Source organism: Vitis riparia, chromosome 14 (assembly GCF_004353265.1).
Source record: "Vitis riparia cultivar Riparia Gloire de Montpellier isolate 1030 chromosome 14, EGFV_Vit.rip_1.0, whole genome shotgun sequence".
Lineage (NCBI taxonomy): Eukaryota > Viridiplantae > Streptophyta > Magnoliopsida > Vitales > Vitaceae > Vitis > Vitis riparia.
The window spans coordinates 4,233,812-4,261,126 of NC_048444.1; the positions used below are offsets into that span (position 1 = coordinate 4,233,812).

At 38.1% G+C, this 27,315-nt stretch overlaps 1 protein-coding gene and 1 pseudogene across 1 annotated transcript; both read left to right on the forward strand.

Moving 5' to 3' along the window:
- Positions 1-4,720: 4,720 nt before the first annotated feature.
- LOC117930024 lies at positions 4,721-14,040 on the forward strand (annotated as a pseudogene).
- Positions 14,041-20,807: 6,767 nt separating this feature from the next.
- Positions 20,808-23,003, forward strand: LOC117930027 (receptor-like protein EIX1). Its single transcript, XM_034850476.1, has one exon. The coding sequence runs from the start codon at positions 20,808-20,810 to the stop codon at positions 23,001-23,003; it is 2,196 nt and encodes a 731-aa protein (XP_034706367.1).
- Positions 23,004-27,315: the final 4,312 nt, after the last annotated feature.

The window sequence follows — 27,315 nt, forward strand, 5'->3', positions numbered from 1 at the left end:
TCAAATAACCAGAAGTAGATTTTCGACTATCAACATCACCAGCCATATCAGAATCTGTGAACCCATCAAGAATAGGCTCACCTTTACCAAAACACAAACTCATCTTTGAAGTGCCCTGAAGATACCTCAGAATCCATTTCACTGCTGCCCAGTGTTCTTTCCCCGGATTAGACAGAAATCGACTAACAACCCTAACTGCGTGAGCAATATCTGGTCGAGTACAAACCATGGCATACATCAAAGAACCAATTGTTGAAGCATAGGGAATTTTCTGCATCTCATTTTTCTCTTCATCACTTGTAGGACATTGACTTGAGCTAAGTTTGAAGTGGCCTGCAAGTGGACAATTAACAGGCTTTGCTTTGTCCATATTGAACCTCTCAAGAACCTTTTTAACATAATTCTCTTGAGATAACCAAATCAGCCCATGTGATCTGTCGCGAACAATTCTTATCCCAAGAATTTGCTTTGCTGGACCCAAATCCTTCATGGCAAAGGACTTGCTCAACTTTGACTTCAATTTGCTAATCTTGCTCGTGTCTTGGCCCACAATAAGCATATCATCAACGTAAAGTAAGAGAATAATAAAATTACCATCTGGATATTTCTTCACAAACACACAATGGTCTGAAGTGGTTCTTGAATACCCATGCTCAGTCATGAAAGATTCGAATTTTCTGTACCACTGCCTCGGTGCTTGCTTCAATCCATACAAACTCTTCTTCAATTTGCAAACTAACTGATCATTACCCTTATCTATGAAGCCCTTAGGTTGCTCCATATAAATTTACTCTTCTAAGTCACCATGCAAAAATGCGGTCTTCACATCAAGCTGCTCAACTTCTAAATTCATACTCGCAGCTATACCAAGCACAGTTCGAATGGAGGACATCTTCACAACTGGTGAGAAGATCTCATCAAAATCAACTCCCTTCCTCTGATCAAAACCTTTCACAACAAGTCGTGCCTTGAATCTCGGTTGAGAACTGTTCCCATCATTCTTTCGTCTGAAGACCCATTTATTTTTCAAAATTTTCTTCCCTTTAGGCGACTTCACCAAATCATAGGTGTGATTCTCATGCAAAGACTTCATTTCCTCTTTCATTGTCTTGAGCCATTCAGTTTTGTTCTCATGCTTCAAGACTTCTTGATAAGTCTCTGGCTCCCCCTGATCTGATATCATCACATACTCATTTGAAGAATATTTTCTGGATGGCTGTTTTTCTCTGGTAGATCTCCTCAACGGTGTCTGTGGTAGTGGCTCTTGGGGTGACTGTTCCCCCTTAATCTCTGGCTCAACATCATCTTCCACTGCATCATCATGAGGTGTCTGCACTTCCTCATCAATATCATGAACAACAGGTGGATTAAGAGGATCTAAATCAACAAGATCATTAGTAATAGACTTAGTTGACTCAAGCTTGTCAATGTCTTCAATAGTCTGATCTTCCAAGAAAACAACATCTCGGCTTCTGACAACTTTCTTATCAACTGGATCATACAACCTATAGCCAAATTCTTCATGCCCATAGCCAATAAATATGCACTGCTTTGCTTTTGGATCAAGCTTGGACCTCTCATCTTTTGGAATATGAACAAAAACTCTACAGCCGAATACTCTCAAGTGATCATAGGAGACTTCCTTCCCTGTCCAAACTTTCTCTAGCACATCACCATTCAACGGAACTGAAGGAGACAAATTGATAAGATCAACTGCTGTCCTCATTGCCTCACCCCAAAAAGATCTTGGCAATTTAGAATGTGAGAGCAAACATCTGACTCTCTCAAGAATGGTGTGATTCATTCTCTCTGCAACCCCGTTCTGTTGAGGTGTCTTTTTGACTGTCTTTTCATGCCTGATGCCATGATTAGTGCAATACTGATCAAATGGTCCAATATATTCACCACCATTATCCGAGCGGACACATTTCAACTGTCTACCAGTTTCTCTTTCAACCTTGGCCTGAAAATGCTTAAACACATCTAGAACTTGATATTTAGTTTTCAGTGTATAAGCCCAAACTTTTCTAGAGTGATCATCAATAAAAGTGACAAAGTATAGAGCACCACCAAGTGTCCTAACTTTCAAAGGACCACATACATCAGAATGTATCAAATCTAGAACATGAGATTTTCTAGATGCAATGTTTCTACGGAATGATATTCTATTTTGTTTACCATGGAAACAATGGACACATGTTTTCAAAGGCGTACCTTTTATCCCCACTAGAAGCTCTTTCTTGGATAAAACTTGCAATCCTTTCTCACTCATATGTCCAAGCCTTCTATGCCATAAATCGGTGGATGAGTCATTCTCTAAGGTATTCACAACACCCTTGCAGATTTTTGCTTGCACAGTGTAAAGAGAACAAGTCTTCTTTCCTTTTGCTACCACTAGAGAACCTTTGGAGAGCTTCCATTTTCCATCATTGAAATTGTTGTTGTAGCCCTCATCATCTAACTTTCCAGCATAGATTAAATTGAGCCGAATATCCAGTACATGCCTCACATCTCTAAGCAACAATTTGCATCCAGTATTTGTTTCCAAGCAAATGTCACCCATGTCGACAATTTTTGACACATCTTCATTTCCCATACGGACATTCCCAAAATCACCTTGCGAGTAAGAAGTAAAGAAATCAGCCCGCGAAGTAACATGAAATGAAGCTCCAGAATCAATTACCCAATCCGTCTCTTGGCCAATCAAATTAACGCTAACATCATCACGAATAATCATGAGTTCACCATCGGTAACTACAATTGTATCATTTTGCTTTTTCTCTGAATTTTTCTCTTTGTTCTGCTCCTTGAACTTGAGTTTTCTGCACTCCCGCTTCATGTGCCCTTTCTTGTGACAATAATAGCACTCAACATCTTTCTTTGAAATCGAGCTAGAACGACCTCTAGATTTATCACGGTTGTACGAAGCCTTACTCTTACTCTTGCCTCTCCCCCGGTTTTCTATCACAAGTGCCTCGGAGTGAGAAGAACCTGATGATTTTCTTCTTGTCTCTTCATTCAATAGGCTGTTAGTAACTTGACTCATTGTTACCACTCCATCAGGTGTGGAGTTACTAACTGTGACCACCAAAGTTTCCCAGCTTTCAGGAAGTGAACTAAGAAGTAACAAAGCTTGCAACTCATCATCAAAAGTAATTTTCATGGCGGCCAATTGATTCACAATGCTCTTAATCTCATTCAAATGCTCTGCAATAGGAGTACCCTCCTTATATTTAGAATTCACAAGCTTTCGAAATAAAAAAGCTTTTTTCACGATCGTCTTTCTATCATAAAGACTCTCCAATTTGGTCCAAAGACCATGTGCTGAATTTTCTGTAGAGACATGATGAAAGACACTATCATCAATCCATTGCCGAATAAAACTGACAACTTTTCGGTCTAGCTTTTTCCACTCATCATCTTTCATCCCTTCCGGTTTGCCATTATCACCCTCTATGGGTCCATTCAAATCTTTACAAAATAAAAGGTCTTCCATTTTAGTTTTCCAAGTCACCCAATTTGTGCCATTGAAACTAACCATACGCCCAACGTTGCCATCCATAATTCACACACACAAATATAACGAATCGGAACCGAATTAACCAACAGCTCTGATACCAGATGTTGAAAAAAATAGGCTTTCCCACAAGTGTAAATCAATGGAAGCAATATAAATAGAATAACAGAAAATAAATGAGCACACAAGATTTACGTGGTTCCCTCAAATAACTTGAGGTACGTCCACGATGACCGGTAGGTCAGTTTCTTCCACTATCACCAAAAGAGTTTACAAAGTGGCCAAAAGGCATAAGCCTTACAAACACACCAAGGTGTAAATCACAAGAGGAAAATACCTCACAAAAGTAAACCAAATCTCTAAGAACAAACCGCAAGAAACCCCAAATATCAAGTGAAGAAACGTTACCCACTTGAAGAACAAACTTGCCGATTGTGTAGCACCAAAAATGGAGAAGAAGAAGGCTGGTTTTTGTTTTGAACCAAAAAGGTATCCCAAAAGTCTTCTTTCCGACCAAGATGATGAACCAAAGGAAAAGACCAAAAGACTTGTAGTTTTTTTTTTTTCTTTCCTTGAAGACTTCAAAACCAATCTTGAATATGCCAAGAGTCATGTGCTAACCAAGGTATTGGCCAAAAATAGCAAAACCATATTTAGTAAATTTAAGAGTCCCACAAAGGAGGGAAACCCAACATAAAGTTGGTTATATGGAAAGTTAAAACTTACGTCCCACTTAGAAAAACAACAGCAAAAAGAAGGCTCAAGTTACGGTCAATCGTGATTACTTCACTGTTATATAATAATATATATGCTCACTTGGGCTTATGTTGGAATAGTGAGCAATTGATTTTTCCAATTTTTCTATTACGGTCCATTTCTTGGAGAGCTCCCCTAAGGAAATTAAGCCAAATCAATATTACCAGTCCAAAAGAAACATGAATGGTTATCCAGTGACTTGAAAAAAAAGTTGAAAAAAGAATATATTAGCATATTAAACTACTCAAATGGGTTAGCATTAAATGAATGAAAAAGACGCCAGATAAGTCATGATTTTGATAGTGGAGTTTCCATCTTGTAAGAAGCACTTTCTTTGTCATTACTATTCTAAACCTCCACACATGATCTGAACTGGCTTATTAAAAGCATTTGTATCAGTATTTTGTGCATTCCATACATACAACTTCTGCTGCAATATCATCGTACATGGCTAATATCAATGCCTCCATTCATTTCCTTCTGCTTATTTTCCTCTCCTCCACTTTTCTCCATCTTGAAACTGTTAAACTTGGTTCCTGCAATGGCGTTCTCAATGTCAGCTGCACTGAAATTGAGAGAAAAGCCCTTGTTGACTTCAAACAAGGTCTTACTGATCCTTCCGGCAGGCTCTCTTCTTGGGTTGGCCTGGATTGCTGTAGATGGAGAGGTGTGGTGTGCAGCCAGAGGGCACCTCAAGTCATCAAACTCAAACTCCGCAACCGGTATGCTAGAAGTCCAGATGCCGACGGTGAAGCTACCGGTGCTTTTGGGGATTATTATGGAGCAGCTCATGCATTTGGCGGCGAGATAAGTCATTCTTTACTTGAGTTGAAATATTTGAGGTACTTGGACTTGAGCATGAACTATTTTGGAGGACTCAAAATCCCCAAGTTCATTGGATCATTCAAGAGGTTGAGATATCTCAATCTCTCAGGTGCATCCTTCGGTGGAACCATCCCACCCCACCTAGGGAACCTTTCTAGCCTGCTCTATCTTGATCTCAACTCATATTCTCTTGAATCAGTTGAGAATGACCTGCACTGGTTATCAGGTCTTTCTTCTCTGAGACACCTTAATTTGGGAAATATAGATTTTAGCAAGGCTGCAGCTTACTGGCATCGAGCTGTTAGCTCCCTTTCTTCACTCTTGGAACTACGCTTACCTGGATGTGGGCTTTCTTCCCTTCCTGATCTCTCTCTTCCATTTGGTAATGTCACCTCACTTTCGCTGCTCGATCTCTCCAATAATGGCTTCAACTCCTCCATACCTCACTGGTTGTTCAACTTTAGTAGTCTTGCACACCTTGATCTCAACTCCAACTGCTGATATTTACTTAATCTTCATGCAATTCCAATTTCTACATATGTTGATCCCTGTTTACTAATGTTAAACCTAGGCGCCTGAGGGAATCCATTGTGTTTGCAAACGGTTCCCATCCCTGAAAATTGTGACTTCAGAGATTGATGTTGCATTGAATGAAGAGTTCAGGGTGATACCAGGCATGGGAGAGTTTGGTGACCGGTACTTTGGCACTGACGACTGATGATATGATGGTGTGGATTTCAAAGGAATCTGGTTGTATGAATTGTTTTAACTATATATAACTGGATGGAGGAACATGTCTGCCAAATGAAGTGTTCCCCCCAAAAGCTTTGTCAGGCGTTCAGAAAATATGAATAAGAATATTGAAGCAAACAAATTGAGTTGGAGATGGTTGCTATGAATGGTTTCTCCTGCAATGAGATGGTAGTGGATGCAACCAACACATCTTCTTTATTACATGCCTGAATACTAAATGCAATTTATAAACCACAATTGAATTTTGTTGGTGCATCATATGAGATGCCAATTTGTTTTGGTTATTGATATTCTTCTATAATACATATGGAGCTTAGGATTTTTTTTATTTTTTTATTTTCTTGAGATGATTTTTGTCAATGTCCAAATTGAGCAAAGTTTGGATGGTTGGTTTAAGTTGAAGGTGCTGCAAGGATGGTGTATTTGGATTGGGAACAGAGACTTGTGATTCAATACGAGGGCCTAATGGATCTGATTAGTGAAAAACGATGCTTAAGCACTAATTATATCATCATTGCATTGGAATTTGGATGGACAATTGACATTGTGGATGAATCTCCATTATAGGTAACATCTAGAGGGGTGAAGAAGTGTTCTTAAAAATACTGAGATGGTACCTCACAAATGCTAAATACTCCGTGATATTTCGATGTTTACTTTTTCAATGTTATTAACAAGCAACCAAAAACACATGCAAGAATTGATGTACCAACACTCTCCTAAGAAGCTAGTTAATGTAATTCATATGTAAATGAGTCAACACTTGCCAATCAAGATTTACAAAGAATCTTAACTATTCAAAACACATTTTCAAATATCCATCAAAATTAAAATCAAGAAATTATTTCACATTATTCTAAAGATAAATCGATGAAAATTTTATAAGCTAAGATAAACAAAATGAAACGAAGGGATAGGGATAAAGACTATGACACCGCAAGTGATAAAAAACATCAACTATAAAGAAAATAACCAAGTAAAAAGATTTACTAGCCTAAGACCTTCAATCCTCTCATAAACTATTTGTCTACTATCTCCAAACTTTAGTTATTCATCTTCTTCTTTCAAAAATACTTGAAGTTCACACTAAATGTGATTTTGACCTCTTCTTGAATTTACACAAGAAGAAATTTGGGTTTTACCCTAAAGATGACAAATAAGAGAGTATGGATGAAATTTACACCGAATCAAATATTTTTAAATAAAAATTTCTCCCCTAAAAGATATTTTCAACTAAAAACTCATAAAATTTTCTCATTTGGCCATAAAATTTTGAGGTTCTAGAGAGTTTCATAAGTGCTTATTAATAAAGGATAATCTCATTTGGCTAAGGCATCAAGCACTTAAGAGGATTTCTAGCCTTGTAAAGCATTCTTATGTGATATAAGTCTCATTCTTCCAAACCCTCTAAATGTTGCTTCCTTTATTGTTTCTAACTTCCGAGCCGTGTGCCTTTCTTAGCAGAGTGAACTAAGGATTGGGGAAAGGCCAATCTAGCAATGTAAAGTGACTTTTATTTAAGTGTTGCACATGAGTTTAGGAAACATTTCTAGTCTAAGATATTTTCCTTTCATTTTTTTTTGTTTTTTTCTAAAGCAAAAAAAAAAAAAAAAAACTTTCCATCTAATAAGTCAACAAAAATTAAGGCTTTTGGAGGGACTAGTGATGGTACGACAAGTTTTGAAAATGCATAAAACAAGTATCAACTCAAGTATAAATTTTGAAGGTGCACCATAACTCACTAAGTGGAAAATTAGAAATAGGTAAGTCTTGATTTGTATACCTTTCAATCATTTGAAAAGTAGTAGGCAAAATCACAAGAAATAAAGTGGGTAATGAATATCTTTTTGTATTATTTTTCATTCATATTTCAATATTATATTCTGAGTCAAATATTCGAGCGGATTTTCTATTTAACACATGCAATATTACACGACTAACGCAAATTGGATTTCTTCCAAATTTTTTGAGGTTGAGCAAATCTATGAAGTAGAATATGCCAAATTAACTTCTTTTAATTGTTATTCATTCTTTCAAATTAAATGAAATGATTTTACTAAGTTTTTGTTATTAAAACAGAAAAAATTTAGTAACTTTTATATATATCTATATAAAAGATCCTCTACTTCTAATTGCTTTCGAAAACAATTTAAAAAAATTGTTTTTAAAAATAATTTTCAAAAATTGTTATATAATGTTTTGTAGAACAAATGTCTATTGAGAAACTTAAAATGTTTTTAATTTGTTTTGCATGTTTTTAAATATGTTTTAAAAATAAATTTTATATACAATGATTCATTTTTAGTCATTCTCCATATTTACATAATTATTGTTTAAAATAATAATAAAAAAACAAGTAAAAACAACTAAAAAATGTTATTTGAAAACACTATATTTTTTACTTTTAAGAACATGAAATATTTTTTGTTCTCTGGTTGTCCTATTTTTTTATTTATTTATTTATTTTTGTTTTGAAGAATAAAAGACCATTTTTGAAAACATTTATCAAATAGACGTTAGACTTTATGCTCACTAAAAGAAAAAAAAAACTAATGAAATCAAAATTTAATGACAATCTAAAATAATTTATTATTTACATTTTCCAACCAACATAATCCGTTGGTAATAGAGATGGTCCAAATCCATTCAATAGTTTGTCGCTAAATTTTATTTATTGGTGATAAAAAATTCATATCGATAGACTTTTGCCAACACACCTTTCCTCAACCACTATATGTTAGAATTATCAGTCGATAAACACTACACTAAAGTAGAGGTGTCCAATGGGTCGTGCTACTGGGCCAACGTGCCGGGCCAGCACGACCCACTTACAAATCTTGTTGGGTTGGGCCAGCCCATGCAAGCTAAATAGGTGGCCCATAAGCCCACAAGCTAATCGTGCCGTTCCATGCTAGGGGCTGTGCCATGCTGGCGGGCCATGGCCCATGGGCCACTTGCTTTGTTAAAAGTTTTAATTTAATTTTTTTTAAGTCTTTTTGTCTTAAGTTTTTTCCATTATTAAATAAAATTTCTTTTTATTACTTTAAACACCTCTAATAATTATACTTTTTTTAATACACCTCTAATAATTATATATTTTTATATTTTATATTTATATTTATTGAGTTTGTAATTGTAAAATTTATAGAAATGTTAGTTTTTTTTTGTTTTGAAAAATAGTAAAAAAAATTATATTTGAATTTGCTTTTTTATTTATCAAAATTTCAATAAATTTAAAATAATGGAATATAAAAGGAAATGAAGTATAAAAAAATAATTATTTTATTCAATATTTCAACAAATTACATGAAAAAAATAAGGAGACGGGCCGACATGGTGGCATGATGGCATGACGGGCTGTTTCCTTAGGCCCAATACGACTCGCTTCTTTGGGTTGTGCCAACCTGGTTTAGTCTTTTGGCGTGCCAAGCCACGGGCCAAAATGGGCGGCTTGACCTATTGGACACACCTCTACACTAGAGATCACCCTACCATCTATAATCTACCATCACCTCTACCTTTTCTTGAGGAGACCATTATACCACATGTCACCTCACTATCATCATCTATATCTCATTGGAGACCATTACACCAAATGTCATTCTACCATCTCCTATATCACATCTCCTAGAAGCCATCATATTAGATATCACCTACTTGAGATCGCCCCACCATCTACCATCTTACCATCACCTACACATCTTCCCATAGAGACTGCCATGCATCATACCCCAGACATGTTACACAACTAAATGTATGCCCATCTAGGCAAAGTTGTGATCCACGTAGACATCGAGCCTTGCCTCCATTAGCTCTATCTCAATTTACACATATGGAGACATGACAAATTGCATAGATAGATTCAACTAATATGTCTTTGTATCATAGGCAGTCATAGAAAAAGAGGAAGACCCTATCATGTGGTACTCATTGAGGATTGTTTTTCATTTTTTGTGTTTATTTTCATTTGTATTATGTTGTTTTTTATTTTTATTTTTTTTTATTTTTTTTATGAACAAATTATTATATGTTTAAATAAAAATATGATAAATTTTAAATTTAAATTGAACTTATATACATGTGATATATATACCACTTACATTATAGTATATAAAAAATAATTAATTAATATAATAATTTATATTATTTTTTTTCAAAGCAGGCTTTCATAATTTATTTGTTTTAAATAAATATAATTTATTATATTTAATTTATATTGAAATATAATCAAGTAATTATATTTATATTAAATATAGTGCCAATTGTTTTAATAAAATTAAACAAAAATATTTTTATATCAAATATTTAATTTCATATATTATTATTTTTTAAAATAATCTTATAAGTTTATTAGCCACTCACATATTTTTAATAAATATAAAATAAAAATAAATAATTATTTCATTTAAAAAATCTAAGTTAAATATTTCAAATGAAACAATATAATTATATATATATAAATTTTAAGTTAAAGCCATAGTTGATGCCAATGACTTTGACCATTTAAAAAAAATTTAAAATTGTAATTATCAATCATGACTTTAACTTTAAGCTTAAAACTGTAGTTGATGATTATGACTTTAATTTTTTTTTTTAAAATAATCAAAACTGTAGTTTCCAACTACGGTTTTAAAAGTTATAGCCGTGATCGGTGATTACGATTTTGATCATTTAAAAAAAATGAAAATTGTTGTTACCAATTACAATTTTGTGACGTGGAGGCGTACGCAACCAAGACGCACTAAATTGGACAATTTTGGAATCAAGTTTACTTTATGATTTTTTTTTTTTTTGTTAAACTTACTATTTTTAGTCAAAAACTCTCTTTTAATTCTTTCTAATGAGATTGTCCCTTGACTTGAGCTCAATGAATTAGATTTGCTTTTGTTTCCTGTCTTTTGAATTTTATCGAGCAAGCACGAGAATATAGGCCAGCCTTTTCATTTTCTTCCTTTGCTGCTTCTTGCATTCACATTTATAGTACCCACCACGGCCCCTTGTTTATGAGAAAGAGAAAATTTAGATGTGAGTCACGTGATGATCCATCAAGTTAAACCATCAAGTTAATCCAACAAGTAATGATCAATTACTTGAAATCATGTATTATTAGTCAGCAACGTCTTCTTCATGTTTTCATCCCTTAGAAAACGTCCAGTGACAAAGACTATGGGCTGTATGTCTATATATGTAGAGCTTCACCACAGGTGGCCTCTGAATAGCACAACGTCTTCCAGTGGCGACAAGCATGGCTAATAACAACGTCTTCATTCAACTTCTTTTTCTTATCATCACGTCCTCAGGGTTTCTTTTCCATGAAATCATTAAAGTTGGCTCCTGCCAGGGTGATCATCAAAGGGGTTGCATTGACACTGAGAAGGTGGCCCTTCTCAAGTTCAAACAAGGCCTCACAGATCCTTCGGGTCGGCTCTCATCTTGGGTCGGGGAAGACTGTTGCAAATGGAGAGGCGTGGTCTGCAACAACAGGAGCGGTCATGTCATCAAACTCACAGTGCGTTATCTTGATGGTGACGGAACAGAAGGCGAGTTGGGTGGTAAGATCAGTCCTGCTTTGCTTGACTTGAAATATTTGAATTACTTAGACTTGAGCATGAACAACTTTGGAGGGATTCCAATCCCCGAGTTCATTGGTTCGTTGGAGAAGTTGAGATATCTCAATCTCTCTGGTGCATCCTTTGGTGGACCTATTCCTCCACAACTTGGAAATCTTTCCAGCCTGCATTACCTTGATCTTAAGGAATACTTCGATGAGTCAAGCCAGGATGATCTTCATTGGATATCGGGTCTTACTTCGTTAAGACACCTTAATTTAGGAGGTGTAGATCTAAGCCAGGCTGCAGCTTATTGGCTTCAAGCTGTTAGCAAGATTTCTTCTCTTTTGGAGTTGCACCTACCTGCTTGTGCACTTGCAGACCTTCCTCCCTCTCTTCCATTTTCCAGTCTGATCACATCTCTTTCAGTCATCGATCTTTCCAACAATGGTTTCAACTCCACAATACCCCACTGGTTATTCCAGATGAGGAATCTTGTGTATCTAGATCTCAGTTCGAACAATCTACGAGGCTCAATTCTAGATTCTTTTGCAAACAGGACTTCTATTGAAAGATTAAGAAACATGGGTAGTCTGTGCAATTTGAAAACATTGATCCTTTCTCAGAACGATTTGAATGGGGAAATAACTGAACTGATTGATGTTTTATCTGGGTGCAACAGCAGTTGGTTAGAGACGCTGGATCTGGGCTTCAATGATCTGGGTGGTTTTCTTCCTAATTCCCTAGGAAAACTCCATAACTTGAAGTCTCTTTGGCTTTGGGATAACTCCTTTGTAGGCTCAATTCCGAGTTCAATTGGAAACTTATCGTATTTGGAAGAATTGTACCTCTCAAATAACCCAATGAATGGGACCATCCCTGAAACTCTTGGACGACTTTCCAAGTTGGTTGCGATAGAGCTATCTGAGAATCCACTGACGGGAGTTGTAACAGAGGCTCATTTTTCAAATCTTTCAAGTTTAAAGGAGTTTGAAAACTATAGAGTGACCCCAAGAGTTTCCCTGGTCTTTAATATCAGTCCTGAGTGGATTCCTCCCTTTAAACTCAGCTCCTCAGAATAAGATCATGCCAAATGGGTCCCAAGTTTCCCGCATGGCTTAGAAATCAAACCGAGCTCACCTCTGTAGTGCTCAGTAATGCTGGGATCTCAGGCACCATACCGGAGTGGTTTTGGAAGTTGGATTTGCATCTTGATGAGCTGGACATCGGTTCTAATAACCTGGGTGGCAGGGTGCCAAACTCAATGAAGTTCCTTCCTGGAGCCACTGTTGATTTGGAAGAAAACAACTTTCAGGGGCCCTTGCCATTATGGTCATCCAATGTGACGAGACTGAATTTATATGACAATTTCTTTTCTGGCCCAATTCCTCAGGAGCTTGGTGAAAGAATGTCCATGCTGACAGATCTAGATCTCTCCTGGAATGCTCTAAATGGCACCATTCCCCTCTCCTTCGGGAAACTAACTAACTTATTGACCCTTGTCATCTCCAACAATCATTTGTCTGGAGGAATTCCAGAATTTTGGAATGGTTTACCTGACCTATATGTTTTAGACATGAACAACAACAATTTATCTGGTGAGCTGCCAAGTTCTATGGGTTCCCTAAGATTTGTTAGATTCCTAATGATAAGCAACAATCATCTTTCTGGCGAAATTCCTTCAGCTTTGCAGAATTGCACAGCCATTCATACTCTTGATCTTGGAGGCAACAGATTTTCAGGCAATGTTCCAGCATGGATAGGAGAAAGGATGCCTAACTTGCTTATTCTACGCTTACGATCAAATTTGTTCAATGGGAGTATTCCATCACAATTGTGCACTCTTTCTTCTCTCCACATACTGGATCTTGGAGAAAATAATTTGTCGGGATTCATTCCTTCTTGTGTGGGGAATTTGAGTGGCATGGTCTCTGAAATTGACTCTCAACGATATGAGGCCGAGTTGATGGTATTGAGGAAAGGAAGAGAAGACTTGTACAAAATATTCTTTATCTGGTTAATAGTATGGACTTGTCAAACAATAACCTATCTGGAGAGGTGCCTGAAGGAGTACCAAATCTTTCAAGACTTGGCACCTTGAACTTGTCCATAAACCATTTGACAGGAAAAATACCAGACAAGATTGGGGGCTTACAGGGGTTAGAAACTCTTGACCTCTCAAGGAACCAGCTTTCAGGCGTAATCCCCCCAGGTATGGCTTCTTTGACTTCCTTGAATCACTTGAACCTGTCGTATAACAACCTGTCAGGTAGAATTCCAACAGGCAACCAGTTGCAAACCCTGGATGATCCATCCATATATGAGAACAACCCTGCACTCTGTGGGCCTCCAACAACAGCCAAGTGCCCTGGTGATGATGAACCGCCTAAACCACGCAGTGGGGACAGTGAAGAGGATGAGAATGAGAACGGAAATGGCTTTGAAATGAAGTGGTTCTACGTGAGCATGGGGCCAGGATTTGCGGTGGGATTTTGGGGAGTTTGTGGCACCCTAATAGTCAAGGATTCGTGGAGGCATGCTTATTTTAGGCTTGTGTATGGCGTGAAAGAATGGCTGCTCATGGTTATCTCACTGAATGTAGCTCGTCTGCGGAGGAAACTGAATCTGGGTAGTATTTGAATAACTTTCAGTAGTTTCTTGAAAGAAATGAAGGCTTGTATGCAATGGTGTTTGGCTTTGTTTACATTCTTATAATATAATGAAGTATTGAGTCCAAGCTTTTCTAATGTGCATCTATGTCTGGTTTTTTCTTCTATCTTCTGGTAAACACCTATATTTGATAACTCAGGGACACTGCCAAGAGAGAAAACAAAGAATAAAACAAATAACTATTAAAATTATTTGATTAAACTATTTTGCTATTTGAATCAATAGATTCAATAGCCAGGGTTCGATTATGTGAAGTCATGCTCTGTCAGCAACTTCATCATCATCTTTCAGTGTATGTCCAATGACAAGCTTTAGGGTAATTGCATTTGTTCCTATATATAGAGCTTCACAGTATGCTACTTCAGCAACTCGCAGACAAACATGGCTACTATCAATGCCTCTTTTGAACTTCTTTTTCTTTTCATTATGTCCTCGGGGTTTCTTTTCCATGAAACCCTTAAAACAGGCTGCAGTGAAGGTCATCACCATAGGGCAGCCTGCATTGAAACTGAGAGGGTAGCTCTTCTCAAGTTCAAACAAGGCCTTACAGATCCTTCTCATCGATTCTCATCTTGGGTAGGGGAAGAGTGCTGCAAATGGAGAGGCCTAGTCTGCAACAACAGGATTGGACACGTCATCGAACTCAATCTGCGTAGTCTCAATGATGATGGAACAGATGGCAAGTTGGGCGGTGAGATCAGTCTTTCTTTGGTTGATTTGAAATATTTGAATTACTTTCTTGAGTGGTAGTGCATTCTGTGGACGTAGGGATAACGTTGATCGCGGGATCATGTTAAAAATATCATGTTCTTTATTTTTTTGCTTTTGTATGTGCGTGATTTTATCAACATTCACTTCTTATAAGTTAATCCACATGGCTTAAGTTTCCTCCACTGCAAACGAGCATTTGGCTTTCCCTAACCATTTTCCAATACAAAATCATAAGTATGCTTCCATGAAACTGTGCCCCGGACCTCTTTAACTTCTCTTGAAAATTGATGGTTCTCGACTAAAGTGTGGAAAAAAATAGGCTTTCCCACAAGTGTAAATCAATGGAAGCAATATAAATAGAATAACAGAAAATAAATGAGCACACAAGATTTACGTGGTTCCCTCAAATAACTTGAGGTACGTCCACGATGACCGGTAGGTCAGTTTCTTCCACTATCACCAAAAGAGTTTACAAAGTGGCCAAAAGGCATAAGCCTTACAAACACACCAAGGTGTAAATCACAAGAGGAAAATACCTCACAAAAGTAAACCAAATCTCTAAGAACAAACCGCAAGAAACCCCAAATATCAAGTGAAGAAACGTTACCCACTTGAAGAACAAACTTGCCGATTGTGTAGCACCAAAAATGGAGAAGAAGAAGGCTGATTTTTGTTTGAACCAAAAAGGTATCCCAAAAGTCTTCTTCTGACCAAGATGATGAACCAAAGGAAAAGACCAAAAGACTTGTAGTTTTTTTTTTTTTTCTTTCTTGAAGACTTCAAACCAATCTTGAATATGCCAAGAGTCATGTGCTAACCAAGGTGTTGGCCAAAAATAGCAAAACCATATTTAGTAAATTTAAGAGTCCCACAAAGGAGGGAAACCCAACAATTCTCCCCCTCCCGACTTATGTGGAGGATTCGACCATTCCCGCCAATAGTTGACACTTCTCATGCTTGTCCTTAGTCAATGCCTTAGTCAACATATCCGAAGTGTTATCATCAGTGTGAACTTTTTCAAGTTGCAACAACTTATCATTCAAGACATCACGAATCCAATGATATCTAACATCAATGTGTTTCGACCTCGAATGAAATGAAGAATTCTTACTCAAGTGGATTGCACTCTGACTATCACAATGAAGGACATACCTTTCTTGTTTCAAACCCAACTCTTGTAAGAATTTCTTCAATCACAATAATTCTTTGCAGGCTTCTGTAATGGCGATGAACTCAGCTTCTGTGGTGGAGAGAGCAACACATTTCTGTAATCTTGATTGCCATGTCACTGTTCCCCCTGCAAAAGTAATCAAATAACCAGAAGTAGATTTTCGACTATCAACATCACCAGCCATATCAGAATCTGTGAACCCATCAAGAATAGGCTCGCCTTTACCAAAACACAAACTCATCTTTGAAGTGCCCTGAAGATACCTCAGAATCCATTTCACTACTGCCCAGTGTTCTTTCCCCGGATTAGACAGAAATTGACTAACAACCCCAACTGCGTGAGCAATATCCGGTCGAGTACAAACCATGGCATACATCAAAGAACCAATTTCTGAAGCATAGGGAATTTTCTGCATCTCATTTTTCTCTTCATCACTTGTAGGACATTAACTTGAGCTAAGTTTGAAGTGGCCTGCAAGTGGACAATTAACAGGCTTTGCTTTGTCCATATTGAACCTCTCAAGAACCTTTTTAACATAATTCTCTTGAGATAACCAAATCAGCCCATGTGATCTGTCGCGAACAATTCTTATCCCAAGAATTTGCTTTGCTGGACCCAAATCCTTCATGGCAAAGACTTGCTCAACTTGACTTCAACTTGCTAATCTTGCTCGTGTCTTGGCCCACAATAAGCATATCATCAACGTAAAGTAAGAGAATAATAAAATTACCATCTGGATATTTCTTCACAAACACACAATGGTCTGAAGTGGTTCTTGAATACCCATGCTCAGTCATGAAAGAATCGAATTTTCTGTACCACTGCCTCGGTGCTTGCTTCAATCCATACAAACTCTTCTTCAATTTGCAAACTAACTGATCATTACCCTTATTTATGAAGCCCTCAGGTTGCTCCATATAAATTTCCTCTTCTAAGTGACCATGCAAAAATGCGGTCTTCACATCAAGCTGCTCAACTTCTAAATTCATACTCGCAGCTATACCAAGCACAGTTCGAATGGAGGACATCTTCACAACTGGTGAGAAGATCTCATCAAAATCAACTCCCTTCCTCTGATCAAAACCTTTCACAACAAGTCGTGCCTTGAATCTCGGTTGAGAACTGTTCCCATCATTCTTTCTTTTGAAGACCCATTTATTTTTCAAAATTTTCTTCCCTTTAGGCGGCTTCACCAAATCATAGGTGTGATTCTCATGCAAAGACTTCATTTCCTCTTTCATTGTCTTAAGCCATTCAGTTTTGTTCTCATGCTTCAAGACTTCTTGATAAGTCTCTGGCTCCCCCTGATCTGATATCATCACATACTCATTTGAAGAATATTTTCTAGATGGCTGTTTTTCTTTGGTAGATCTTCTCAACGGTGTCTATGGTAGTGGCTCTTGGGGTGACTGTTCCCCCTAATCTCTGGCTCAACATCATCTTCCACTGCATCATCATGAGGTGTCTGCACTTCCTCATCAATATCATGAACAACAGGTGGATTAAGAGGATCTAAATCAACAAGATCATTAGTAATAGACTCAGCTGACTCAAGCTTGTCAATGTCTTCAATAGTCTGATCTTCCAAGAAAACAACATCTCGGCTTCTGACAACTTTCTTATCAACTGGATCATACAACTTGTAGCCAAATTCTTCATGCCCATAGCCAATAAATATGCACTGCTTTGCTTTTGGATCAAGCTTGGACCTCTCATCTTTTGGAATATGAACAAAACTCTACAGCCGAATACTCTCAAGTGATCATAGGAGACTTCCTTCCCTGTCCAAACTTTCTCTAGCACATCACTATTCAACGGAACTGAAGGAGACAAATTGATAAGATCAACTGCTGTCCTCATTGCCTCACCCCAAAAAGATCTTGGCAATTTAGAATGTGAGAGCAAACATCTGACTCTCTCAAGAATGGTGTGATTCATTCTCTCTGTAACCCCGTTCTATTGAGGTGTCTTTTTGACTGTCTTGTCGTGCCTGATGCCATGATTAGTGCAATACTGATCAAATGGTCCAATATATTCTCCACAATTATCCGAGCGGACACATTTCAACTGTCTACCAGTTTCTTTTTCAACCTTGGCCTGAAAATGCTTAAACACATCTAGAACTTGATCTTTAGTTTTCAGTGTATAAGCCCAAACTTTTCTAGAGTGATCATCAATAAAAGTGACAAAGTATAGAGCACCACCAAGTGTCCTAACTTTCAAAGGACCACATACATCAGAATGTATCAAATCTAGAACATGAGATTTTCTAGATGCAATGTTTCTACGGAATGATATTCTATTTTGTTTACCATGGAAACAATGAACACATGTTTTCAAAGGCGTACCTTTTATCCCCGCTAGAAGCTCTTTCTTGGATAAAACTTGCAATCCTTTCTCACTCATATGTCCAAGCCTTCTATGCCATAAATCGGTGGATGAGTCATTCTCTAAGGTATTCACAACACCCTTGCAGATTTTTGCTTGCACAGTGTAAAGAGAACAAGTCTTCTTTCCTTTTGCTACCACTAGAGAACCTTTGGAGAGCTTCCATTTTCCATCACTGAAATTGTTGTTGTAGCCCTCATCATCTAACTTTCCAGCATAGATTAAATTGAGTCGAATATCCAGTACATGCCTCACATTTCTAAGCAACAATTTGCATCCAGTATTTGTTTCCAAGCAAATGTCACCCATGTCGACAATTTTTGACACATCTTCATTTCCCATACGAACATTCCCAAAATCACCTTGCGAGTAAGAAGTAAAGAAATCAGCCCACGAAGTAACATGAAATGAAGCTCCAGAATCAATTACCCAATCCGTCTCTTGGCCAATCTAATTAACGCTAACATTATCACGAATAATCATGAGTTCACCATTGGTAACTACAACTGTATCATTTTGCTTTTTCTCTGAATTTTTCTCTTTGTTCTGCTCCTTGAACTTGAGTTTTCTGCACTCCCGCTTCATGTGCCCTTTCTTGTGACAATAATAGCACTCAACATCTTTCTTTGAAATCGAGCTTGAACGACCTCTAGATTTATCACGGTTGTACGAAGCCTTACTCTTACTCTTGCCTCTCCCCTGGTTTCTATCACAAGTGCCTCGGAGTGAGAAGAACCTGATGATTTTCTTCTTGTCTCTTCATTCAATAGGCTGTTAGTAACTTGACTCATTGTTACCACTCCATCAGGTGTGGAGTTACTAACTGTGACCACCAAAGTTTCCCAGCTTTCAGGAAGTGAACTAAGAAGTAACAAAGCTTGCAACTCATCATCAAAAGTAATTTTCATGGCGGCCAATTGATTCACAATGCTCTTAATCTCATTCAAATGCTCTGCAATAGGAGTACCCTCCTTATATTTAGAATTCACAAGCTTTCGAAATAAAAAAGCTTTATTCACGATCGTCTTTCTATCATAAAGACTCTCTAATTTGGTCCAAAGACCATGTGCTGAATTTTCTGTAGAGACATGATGAAAGACACTATCATCAATCCATTGCCGAATAAAACTGACAGCTTTTCGGTCTAGCTTTTTCCACTCGTCATCTTTCATCCCTTTCGGTTTGCCATATCACCCTCTATGGGTCCATTCAAATCTTTACAAAATAAAAGGCCTTCCATTTTAGTTTTCCAAGTCACCCAATTTGTGCCATTGAAACTAACCATACGCCCAACGTTGCCATCCATAATTCACACACACAAATATAACGAATCGGAATCGAATTAACCAACAGCTCTGATACCAGATGTTGAAAAAAATAGGCTTTCCCACAAGTGTAAATCAATGGAAGCAATATAAATAGAATAACAGAAAATAAATGAGCACACAAGATTTATGTGGTTCCCTCAAATAACTTGAGGTACGTCCACGACGACCGGTAGGTCAGTTTCTTCCACTATCATCAAAAGAGTTTACAAAGTGGCCAAAAGGCATAAGCCTTACAAACACACCAAGGTGTAAATCACAAGAGGAAAATACCTCACAAAAGTAAACCAAATCTCTAAGAACAAACCGCAAGAAACTCCAAATATCAAGTGAAGAAACGTTACCCACTTGAAGAACAAACTTGCCGATTGTGTAGCACCAAAAATGGAGAAGAAGAAGGCTGATTTTTGTTTGAACCAAAAAGGTATCCCAAAAGTCTTCTTTCCGACCAAGATGATGAACCAAAGGAAAAGACCAAAAGACTTGTAGTTTTTTTTTTTTTTTTCTTTCCTTGAAGACTTCAAAACCAATCTTGAATATGCCAAGAGTCATGTGCTAACCAAGGTATTGGCCAAAAATAGCAAAACCATATTTAGTAAATTTAAGAGTCCCACAAAGGAGGGAAACCCAACATAAAGTTGGTTATATGGAAAGTTAAAACTTACGTCCCACTTAGAAAAACAACAGCAAAAAGAAGGCTCAAGTTACGGTCAATCGTGATTACTTCACTGTTATATAATAATATATATGCTCACTTGGGCTTATGTTGGAATAGTGAGCAATTGATTTTTCCAATTTTTCTATTACGGTCCATTTCTTGGAGAGCTCCCCTAAGGAAATTAAGCCAAATCAATATTACCAGTCCAAAAGAAACATGAATGGTTATCCAGTGACTTGAAAAAAAAGTTGGAAAAAAGAATATATTAGCATATTAAACTACTCAAATGGGTTAGCATTAAATGAATGAAAAAGACGCCAGATAAGTCATGATTTTGATAGTGGAGTTTCCATCTTGTAAGAAGCACTTTCTTTGTCATTACTATTCTAAACCTCCACACATGATCTGAACTGGCTTATTAAAAGCATTTGTATCAGTATTTTGTGCATTCCATACATACAACTTCTGCTGCAGTTCCACCTACATGGCTAATATCAATGCCTCCATTCATTTCCTTCTGCTTATTTTCCTCTCCTCCACTTTTCTCCATCTTGAAACTGTTAAACTTGGTTCCTGCAATGGCGTTCTCAATGTCAGCTGCACTGAAATTGAGAGAAAAGCCCTTGTTGACTTCAAACAAGGTCTTACTGATCCTTCCGGCAGGCTCTCTTCTTGGGTTGGCCTAGATTGCTGTAGATGGAGAGGTGTGGTGTGCAGCCAGAGGGCACCTCAAGTCATCAAACTCAAACTCCGCAACCGGTATGCTAGAAGTCCAGATGCCGACGGTGAAGCTACCGGTGCTTTTGGGGATTATTATGGAGCAGCTCATGCATTTGGTGGCGAGATAAGTCATTCTTTACTTGATTTGAAATATTTGAGGTACTTGGACTTGAGCATGAACTATTTTGGAGGACTCAAAATCCCCAAGTTCATTGGATCATTCAAGAGGTTGAGATATCTCAATCTCTCAGGTGCATCCTTCGGTGGAACTATCCCACCCCACCTAGGGAACCTTTCTAGCCTGCTCTATCTTGATCTCAACTCATATTCTCTTGAATCAGTTGAGAATGACCTGCACTGGTTATCAGGTCTTTCTTCTCTGAGACACCTTAATTTGGGAAATATAGATTTTAGCAAGGCTGTAGCTTACTGGCATCGAGCTGTTAGCTCCCTTTCTTCACTCTTGGAACTACGCTTACCTGGATGTGGGCTTTCTTCCCTTCCTGATCTCTCTCTTCCATTTGGTAATGTCACCTCACTTTCGATGCTCGATCTCTCCAATAATGGCTTCAACTCCTCCATAAGTCACTGGTTGTTCAACTTTAGTAGTCTTGCATACCTTGATCTCAACTCCAACAATCTTCAAGGCAGTGTTCCCGATGTATTTGGTTTCTTGATTTCCCTTAAATACATTGATTTGTCTTCTAATTTATTTATTGGAGGTCACCTACCAGGAAACTTAGGAAAGCTTTGCAACTTGCGAACTCTCAAACTCTCTTTCAACAGTATTAGTGGTGAGATTACTGGATTCATGGATGGCTTGTCCGAGTGTGTAAACGGTAGTAGCTTAGAGTCTCTGGATTTGGGGTTCAATGATAAACTGGGTGGGTTTCTTCCTGATTCTTTGGGACATCTAAAGAACTTAAAGTCTCTTCGTCTGTGGAGCAACTCATTCGTGGGGTCAATTCCAAACTCCATTGGAAATTTGTCGTCCTTGAAAGAATTCTACATCTCTGAAAATCAAATGAATGGGATAATTCCAGAGAGTGTGGGGCAACTCTCAGCATTGGTGGCAGTGGATCTCTCAGAGAATCCTTGGGTTGGTGTTATAACCGAGTCTCATTTCTCCAACCTCACAAACTTAACTGAGTTGGCAATCAAGAAGGTATCTCCAAACGTTACCTTGGCCTTCAATGTGAGTTCTAAATGGATTCCTCCTTTTAAACTCAATTACCTGGAACTCAGAACATGCCAACTAGGTCCCAAATTTCCTGCTTGGCTGAGAAACCAAAACCAGCTGAAGACATTAGTGCTCAACAATGCAAGGATTTCAGACACTATACCTGATTGGTTTTGGAAGTTAGACTTGCAGCTCGAGCTACTGGATGTTGCCAATAATCAATTGAGTGGGAGGGTCCCAAATTCATTGAAATTTCCCGAAAATGCTGTTGTGGATTTGAGCTCCAACCGCTTTCACGGTCCTTTCCCACACTTTTCTTCTAACCTGAGTTCTCTGTATTTGAGAGACAATTTATTTTCTGGACCAATACCTCGGGATGTTGGCAAAACCATGCCGTGGTTGACCAATTTTGATGTCTCTTGGAACTCTCTAAATGGTACCATTCCCTTGTCTATAGGTAAGATTGCGGGTTTGGCAAGTCTGGTTCTCTCAAATAATCATTTGTCTGGTGAAATTCCTTTGATTTGGAATGATAAACCAGATTTGTACATTGTAGATATGGCAAATAACAGCTTATCTGGTGAGATCCCTAGCTCAATGGGCACCCTGAATTCACTTATGTTCTTGATACTGAGTGGCAACAAACTTTCAGGGGAAATTCCTTCTTCACTGCAGAATTGCAAGATCATGGATAGTTTTGACCTTGGCGACAATAGATTATCGGGGAACCTTCCATCATGGATAGGAGAGATGCAATCATTGTTGATTCTACGCCTGTGATCAAACTTCTTTGATGGAAACATTCCCTCCCAAGTGTGCAGTCTTTCCCATCTTCATATATTGGACCTCGCACATGATAATCTGTCTGGATTCATTCCTTCTTGTTTGGGAAATTTGAGTGGCATGGCTTCTGAAATTAGCAGTGAGCGATACGAGGGGCAATTTATTGACGTGAGTTGTTGAAGGAGTAATTATAGAAATAAAAATATTCTAGCTACCAAGTTAGTTTTATTTGATTGTAAATCATCCAAGATTGTAGCCTAGATTAGTGTGATTAGTTTCTTCCAAATTAACTTCATGTACAGGTTATATATAGCCCTCATCTGCTGTATCTTTTAATATATAGAAGAATACCATTTTTTCTTCTCCTCAACATGGTATCAGAGCAGAGATTCTAGGGCCACAGAATTTCTGAAAAAAAAAATAGAAAGAGGAAAATGGAAACACCTCCTACTGGGGTGGAAAAACACGAAGGGGGGAGTTCAATTCTCGCAGATCTTACGACAAGAATGACACAAGTACTGAACCACAACCAAACTCAGAACCAGATCACAAGTCATGAACCTGCTACACAGATTGGAATCAAGTTAGATGGTACCAATTATGCACTATGGTCCCAAATTGTCGAGATGTATATCTCAGGTAAAGACAAGTTGGGATACATAAATGGAGATTTTCCACAGCCTCTGCAAACAGATCCTGCATTCAGAAAATGGAGAACCGAAAACGCAGTGGTGAAGGGATGGCTAATCAATTCTATGGATCCAAAGTTAGTCAGTAACTTTATCAGATTCTCAACGGCTAAGGCTGTTTGGGATAATATTGCTATTACGTACTTTGATGGCACTGATACATCACAAGTATATGATCTCAAAAGAAGAGTAACCAGACTCAAACAAGAAGGAGGATCTATCGAGACATACTACAACAATCTGCAAGGCTTGTGGAGAGAAATCGACTTTCGTCGACCAAATCCTATGGAATGTGATATTGATATACAAAAATATAACTCTATTTTGCAGGAGGATAGAGTCTACACTTTCTTAGACGGACTTGATGATCGGCTTGACAAGATCCGAGCAGATGTGCTGCAGATACAACCATTCCCAACAGTGGAACAAGCTTATGCACAAGTTCGAAGAGAGGATTTGAGGCAATCCGTAATGATGATGAATGAAGATACCATATCTGGTGGTGCTATGCTTTCAAGAGGAGGACATAAACCTCAACACCAATTATCTTTTCAAACGCCATCGAATGGAAAGCCTAACACAACCACAAAACCAAAAGGGGAAGGAGGAGGCTGCACACATTGTGGGAATGCAAAACACACCAAAGAAACATGCTTCAAACTACATGGTTATCCAGATTGGTGGCATGAACTCAAGGCAAAGAAAAAGCGTGAAGCAAGTGGAGGCGACAATCTTGGTCGTGCAGCTCTTATGAGCGTAGAGCCTCAACTATCTCTCGTACCACAACAAGAATCTTCTATCTCCACTAGTGAACAGATTGTTCAGAATGACTCAGGTAACCAAGGTTATGTTTTTTCTTGCTCGAAAATGGGAAACCATGATGGCTGGATCATTGACTCTGGGGCAACAGACCACATGACCTTTGACCCTTGTGACTTCTCTAAAGCCACCCAACCAAAACGAGTATGCATTGCCAATGCTAATGGAGTAACATATCCAGTAACAGGGGCTGGAACAGTGACTCTTTCTCCTTCTTTTTCATTACCAAATACCTTACTAGTTCCATCACTTTCCAATAAATTGTTATCTATTGGACAAGTGACTGAGGAATTGAATTGTTGTGCTCTAATGTACCCTAACTTCTGTTTGTTTCAGGATATTCTCACCAAGGAGATTATTGGTCGTGGTACTAAAAGGGAAGGGTTGTATTACATGGATGATTTCAGTTATGGTCGAGCAAATAATATGCATTCTGCTGGAGTTAAGGAAAGACAGATTTGGTTATGGCATAATCGGTTGGGGCATCCCTCATTTCGGTATTTGAGATGTTTATTTCCAGATTTATTTACGAAGTTTAATGAGTCAGATTTTAAGTGTGAAGCTTGTATTCAGGCTAAGAGTCATCGGGTACCTTATTCAATCAGTTTGAATAAATGTGACACTCCTTTTTTGATTGTTCATTCTGACGTTTGGGGCCCTGCTCCTATTACTATTTTTTCTGGTGTTCGTTGGTTTGTAACCTTTGTCGATGATTGTACACGAATGACTTGGCTTTATGTGATGAAAAATAAACATGAAGTGTTTGAAATATTTCGATCATTTCATAATATGATTCGAACACAATTTTCTGCTAAACTTCAAATTCTTCGATCTGATAATGGTGGGGAATATGATAATGCACAATTTCACAAATACTTTCAGGAACATGGTTTGCATCATGAGACATCTTGTTCTCAAACACCGCAACAGAACGGTGTTGCAGAGCGCAAGAATAGACACATCTTGGAAATCACTCGAGCTCTCTTGACTGCTGCTTATGTCCCTAAGCGATTTTGGCCAGATGCAGTAATGACTGCTGTATACTTAATGAACCGATTGCCATCACGAGTTTTGCACTACAAAACCCCTCTTCAAGTTCTCGCACAACATGTGACATTACCATCAGTTCTAATGCTTCCTCCAAGAAAGTTTGGTTGTGTTACATATGTTCATCTACACAAGAATCAACGGACAAAGCTTGATCCATGTGCTGTCCGTTGTGTTTTTCTTGGCTATGCAGCTCACAAGAAAGGATACCGATGTTATGATCCAGCTACAAGGCGACTCTATACCACCATGGATGTCACCTTCATTGAATCGGAGAATTTCTTCACTTCTCAATCTTCCCGCTCCTCTCTTCAGGGGGAGATGATGAGTGAAGAGCAGAATTGGGAAAATTGGCCAGGCTTCGAAGAAACTTCAAATGATATAAGGGAGGTTCAGCCAAGAGAACCAATGGCAATACTGATAGATCAAAGAGGAGAAGTTGAAAATGTTGATCATGTCGAAGCAGAGATCGAACAACAACCAACAAGAGTAGATCAAAATGGAGAAGTTACGGAAATTGAAAGTGAACAACCCTTCCATGACTTGACAGTACCACAATTAGACCAATCTCCGGAGAATATTCCTGAGGTACAAGTTCTAAACTCTCCTCACAATATTTTTGCTGGCTATAAACTACCTTTCAGGCATAACCGCGGGCAACCACCAAACCGTTATTCACCCGATCATGGAACGAGCAAGTCAAAGTACCCAATTTCCAACCATATCTCAACTCAAAAATTGTCTGAACCTCTCAAGGCATTGGTTCATAAATTATCTGCAGATGGTGTTCCTGATACAGTGAGTGAAGCTATGAATAATCCCAAATGGATCCAAGCGATAGAGGAAGAGATGAAAGCATTACAGAAAAATGATACTTGGGCGCTTGTGCCATTGCCTGAGGGGAAGAAAACTGTGGGATGTCGATGGGTGTTCTCTATCAAACACAAAGCAGATGGATCAGTTGAAAGATATAAAGCAAGGCTCGTTGCGAAGGGATATACTCAGACATATGGGGTAGATTATCAAGAAACTTTCTCACCTGTAGCAAAATTAAATACTGTGAGAGTACTAATCTCTCTTGCTGCAAACTTGGACTGGCCGTTGCACCAATTTGACGTCAAAAATGCCTTTCTCCATGGGGATCTTGAAGAGGAGGTGTACATGGACATTCCACCGGGTTTTGTTTCTTCGACACAGGGGAAGGAAGTTTGCAAGTTACAAAAGGCGTTATACGGATTGAAACAGTCTCCTAGAGCATGGTTTGGACGATTTAGCCTTGCCATGAGAAAGCACGGTTTCAAGCAAAGTAATTCAGATCATACTCTCTTCTTGAAGCACCAACGGGGGAAGGTAACAGCTCTAATAATCTATGTTGATGATATGATAATTACAGGAAATGACGAGGAAGAAATCTCTAAATTACAAGAGCATTTAGCAACTGAATTTGAGATGAAAAATCTTGGAGGGTTGAAGTATTTTTTGGGGATTGAAGTAGCTCGATCAAAACGAGGCATATTTCTATCCCAAAGGAAGTACGTGCTTGACTTGTTGTCTGAAACAGGAATGCTTGATTGTAGACCTGCTGATACACCAGTTGTTCAAAACCATGGCTTGGGAGAATTTCCTAACCAGACCCCTACCAATAAAGAAAGGTATCAACGCCTTGTGGGAAAGCTGATATACTTATCTCACACACGGCCTGATATTGCTTATGCGGTGAGCTTGGTGAGTCAATTCATGCATTGTCCTAGCGA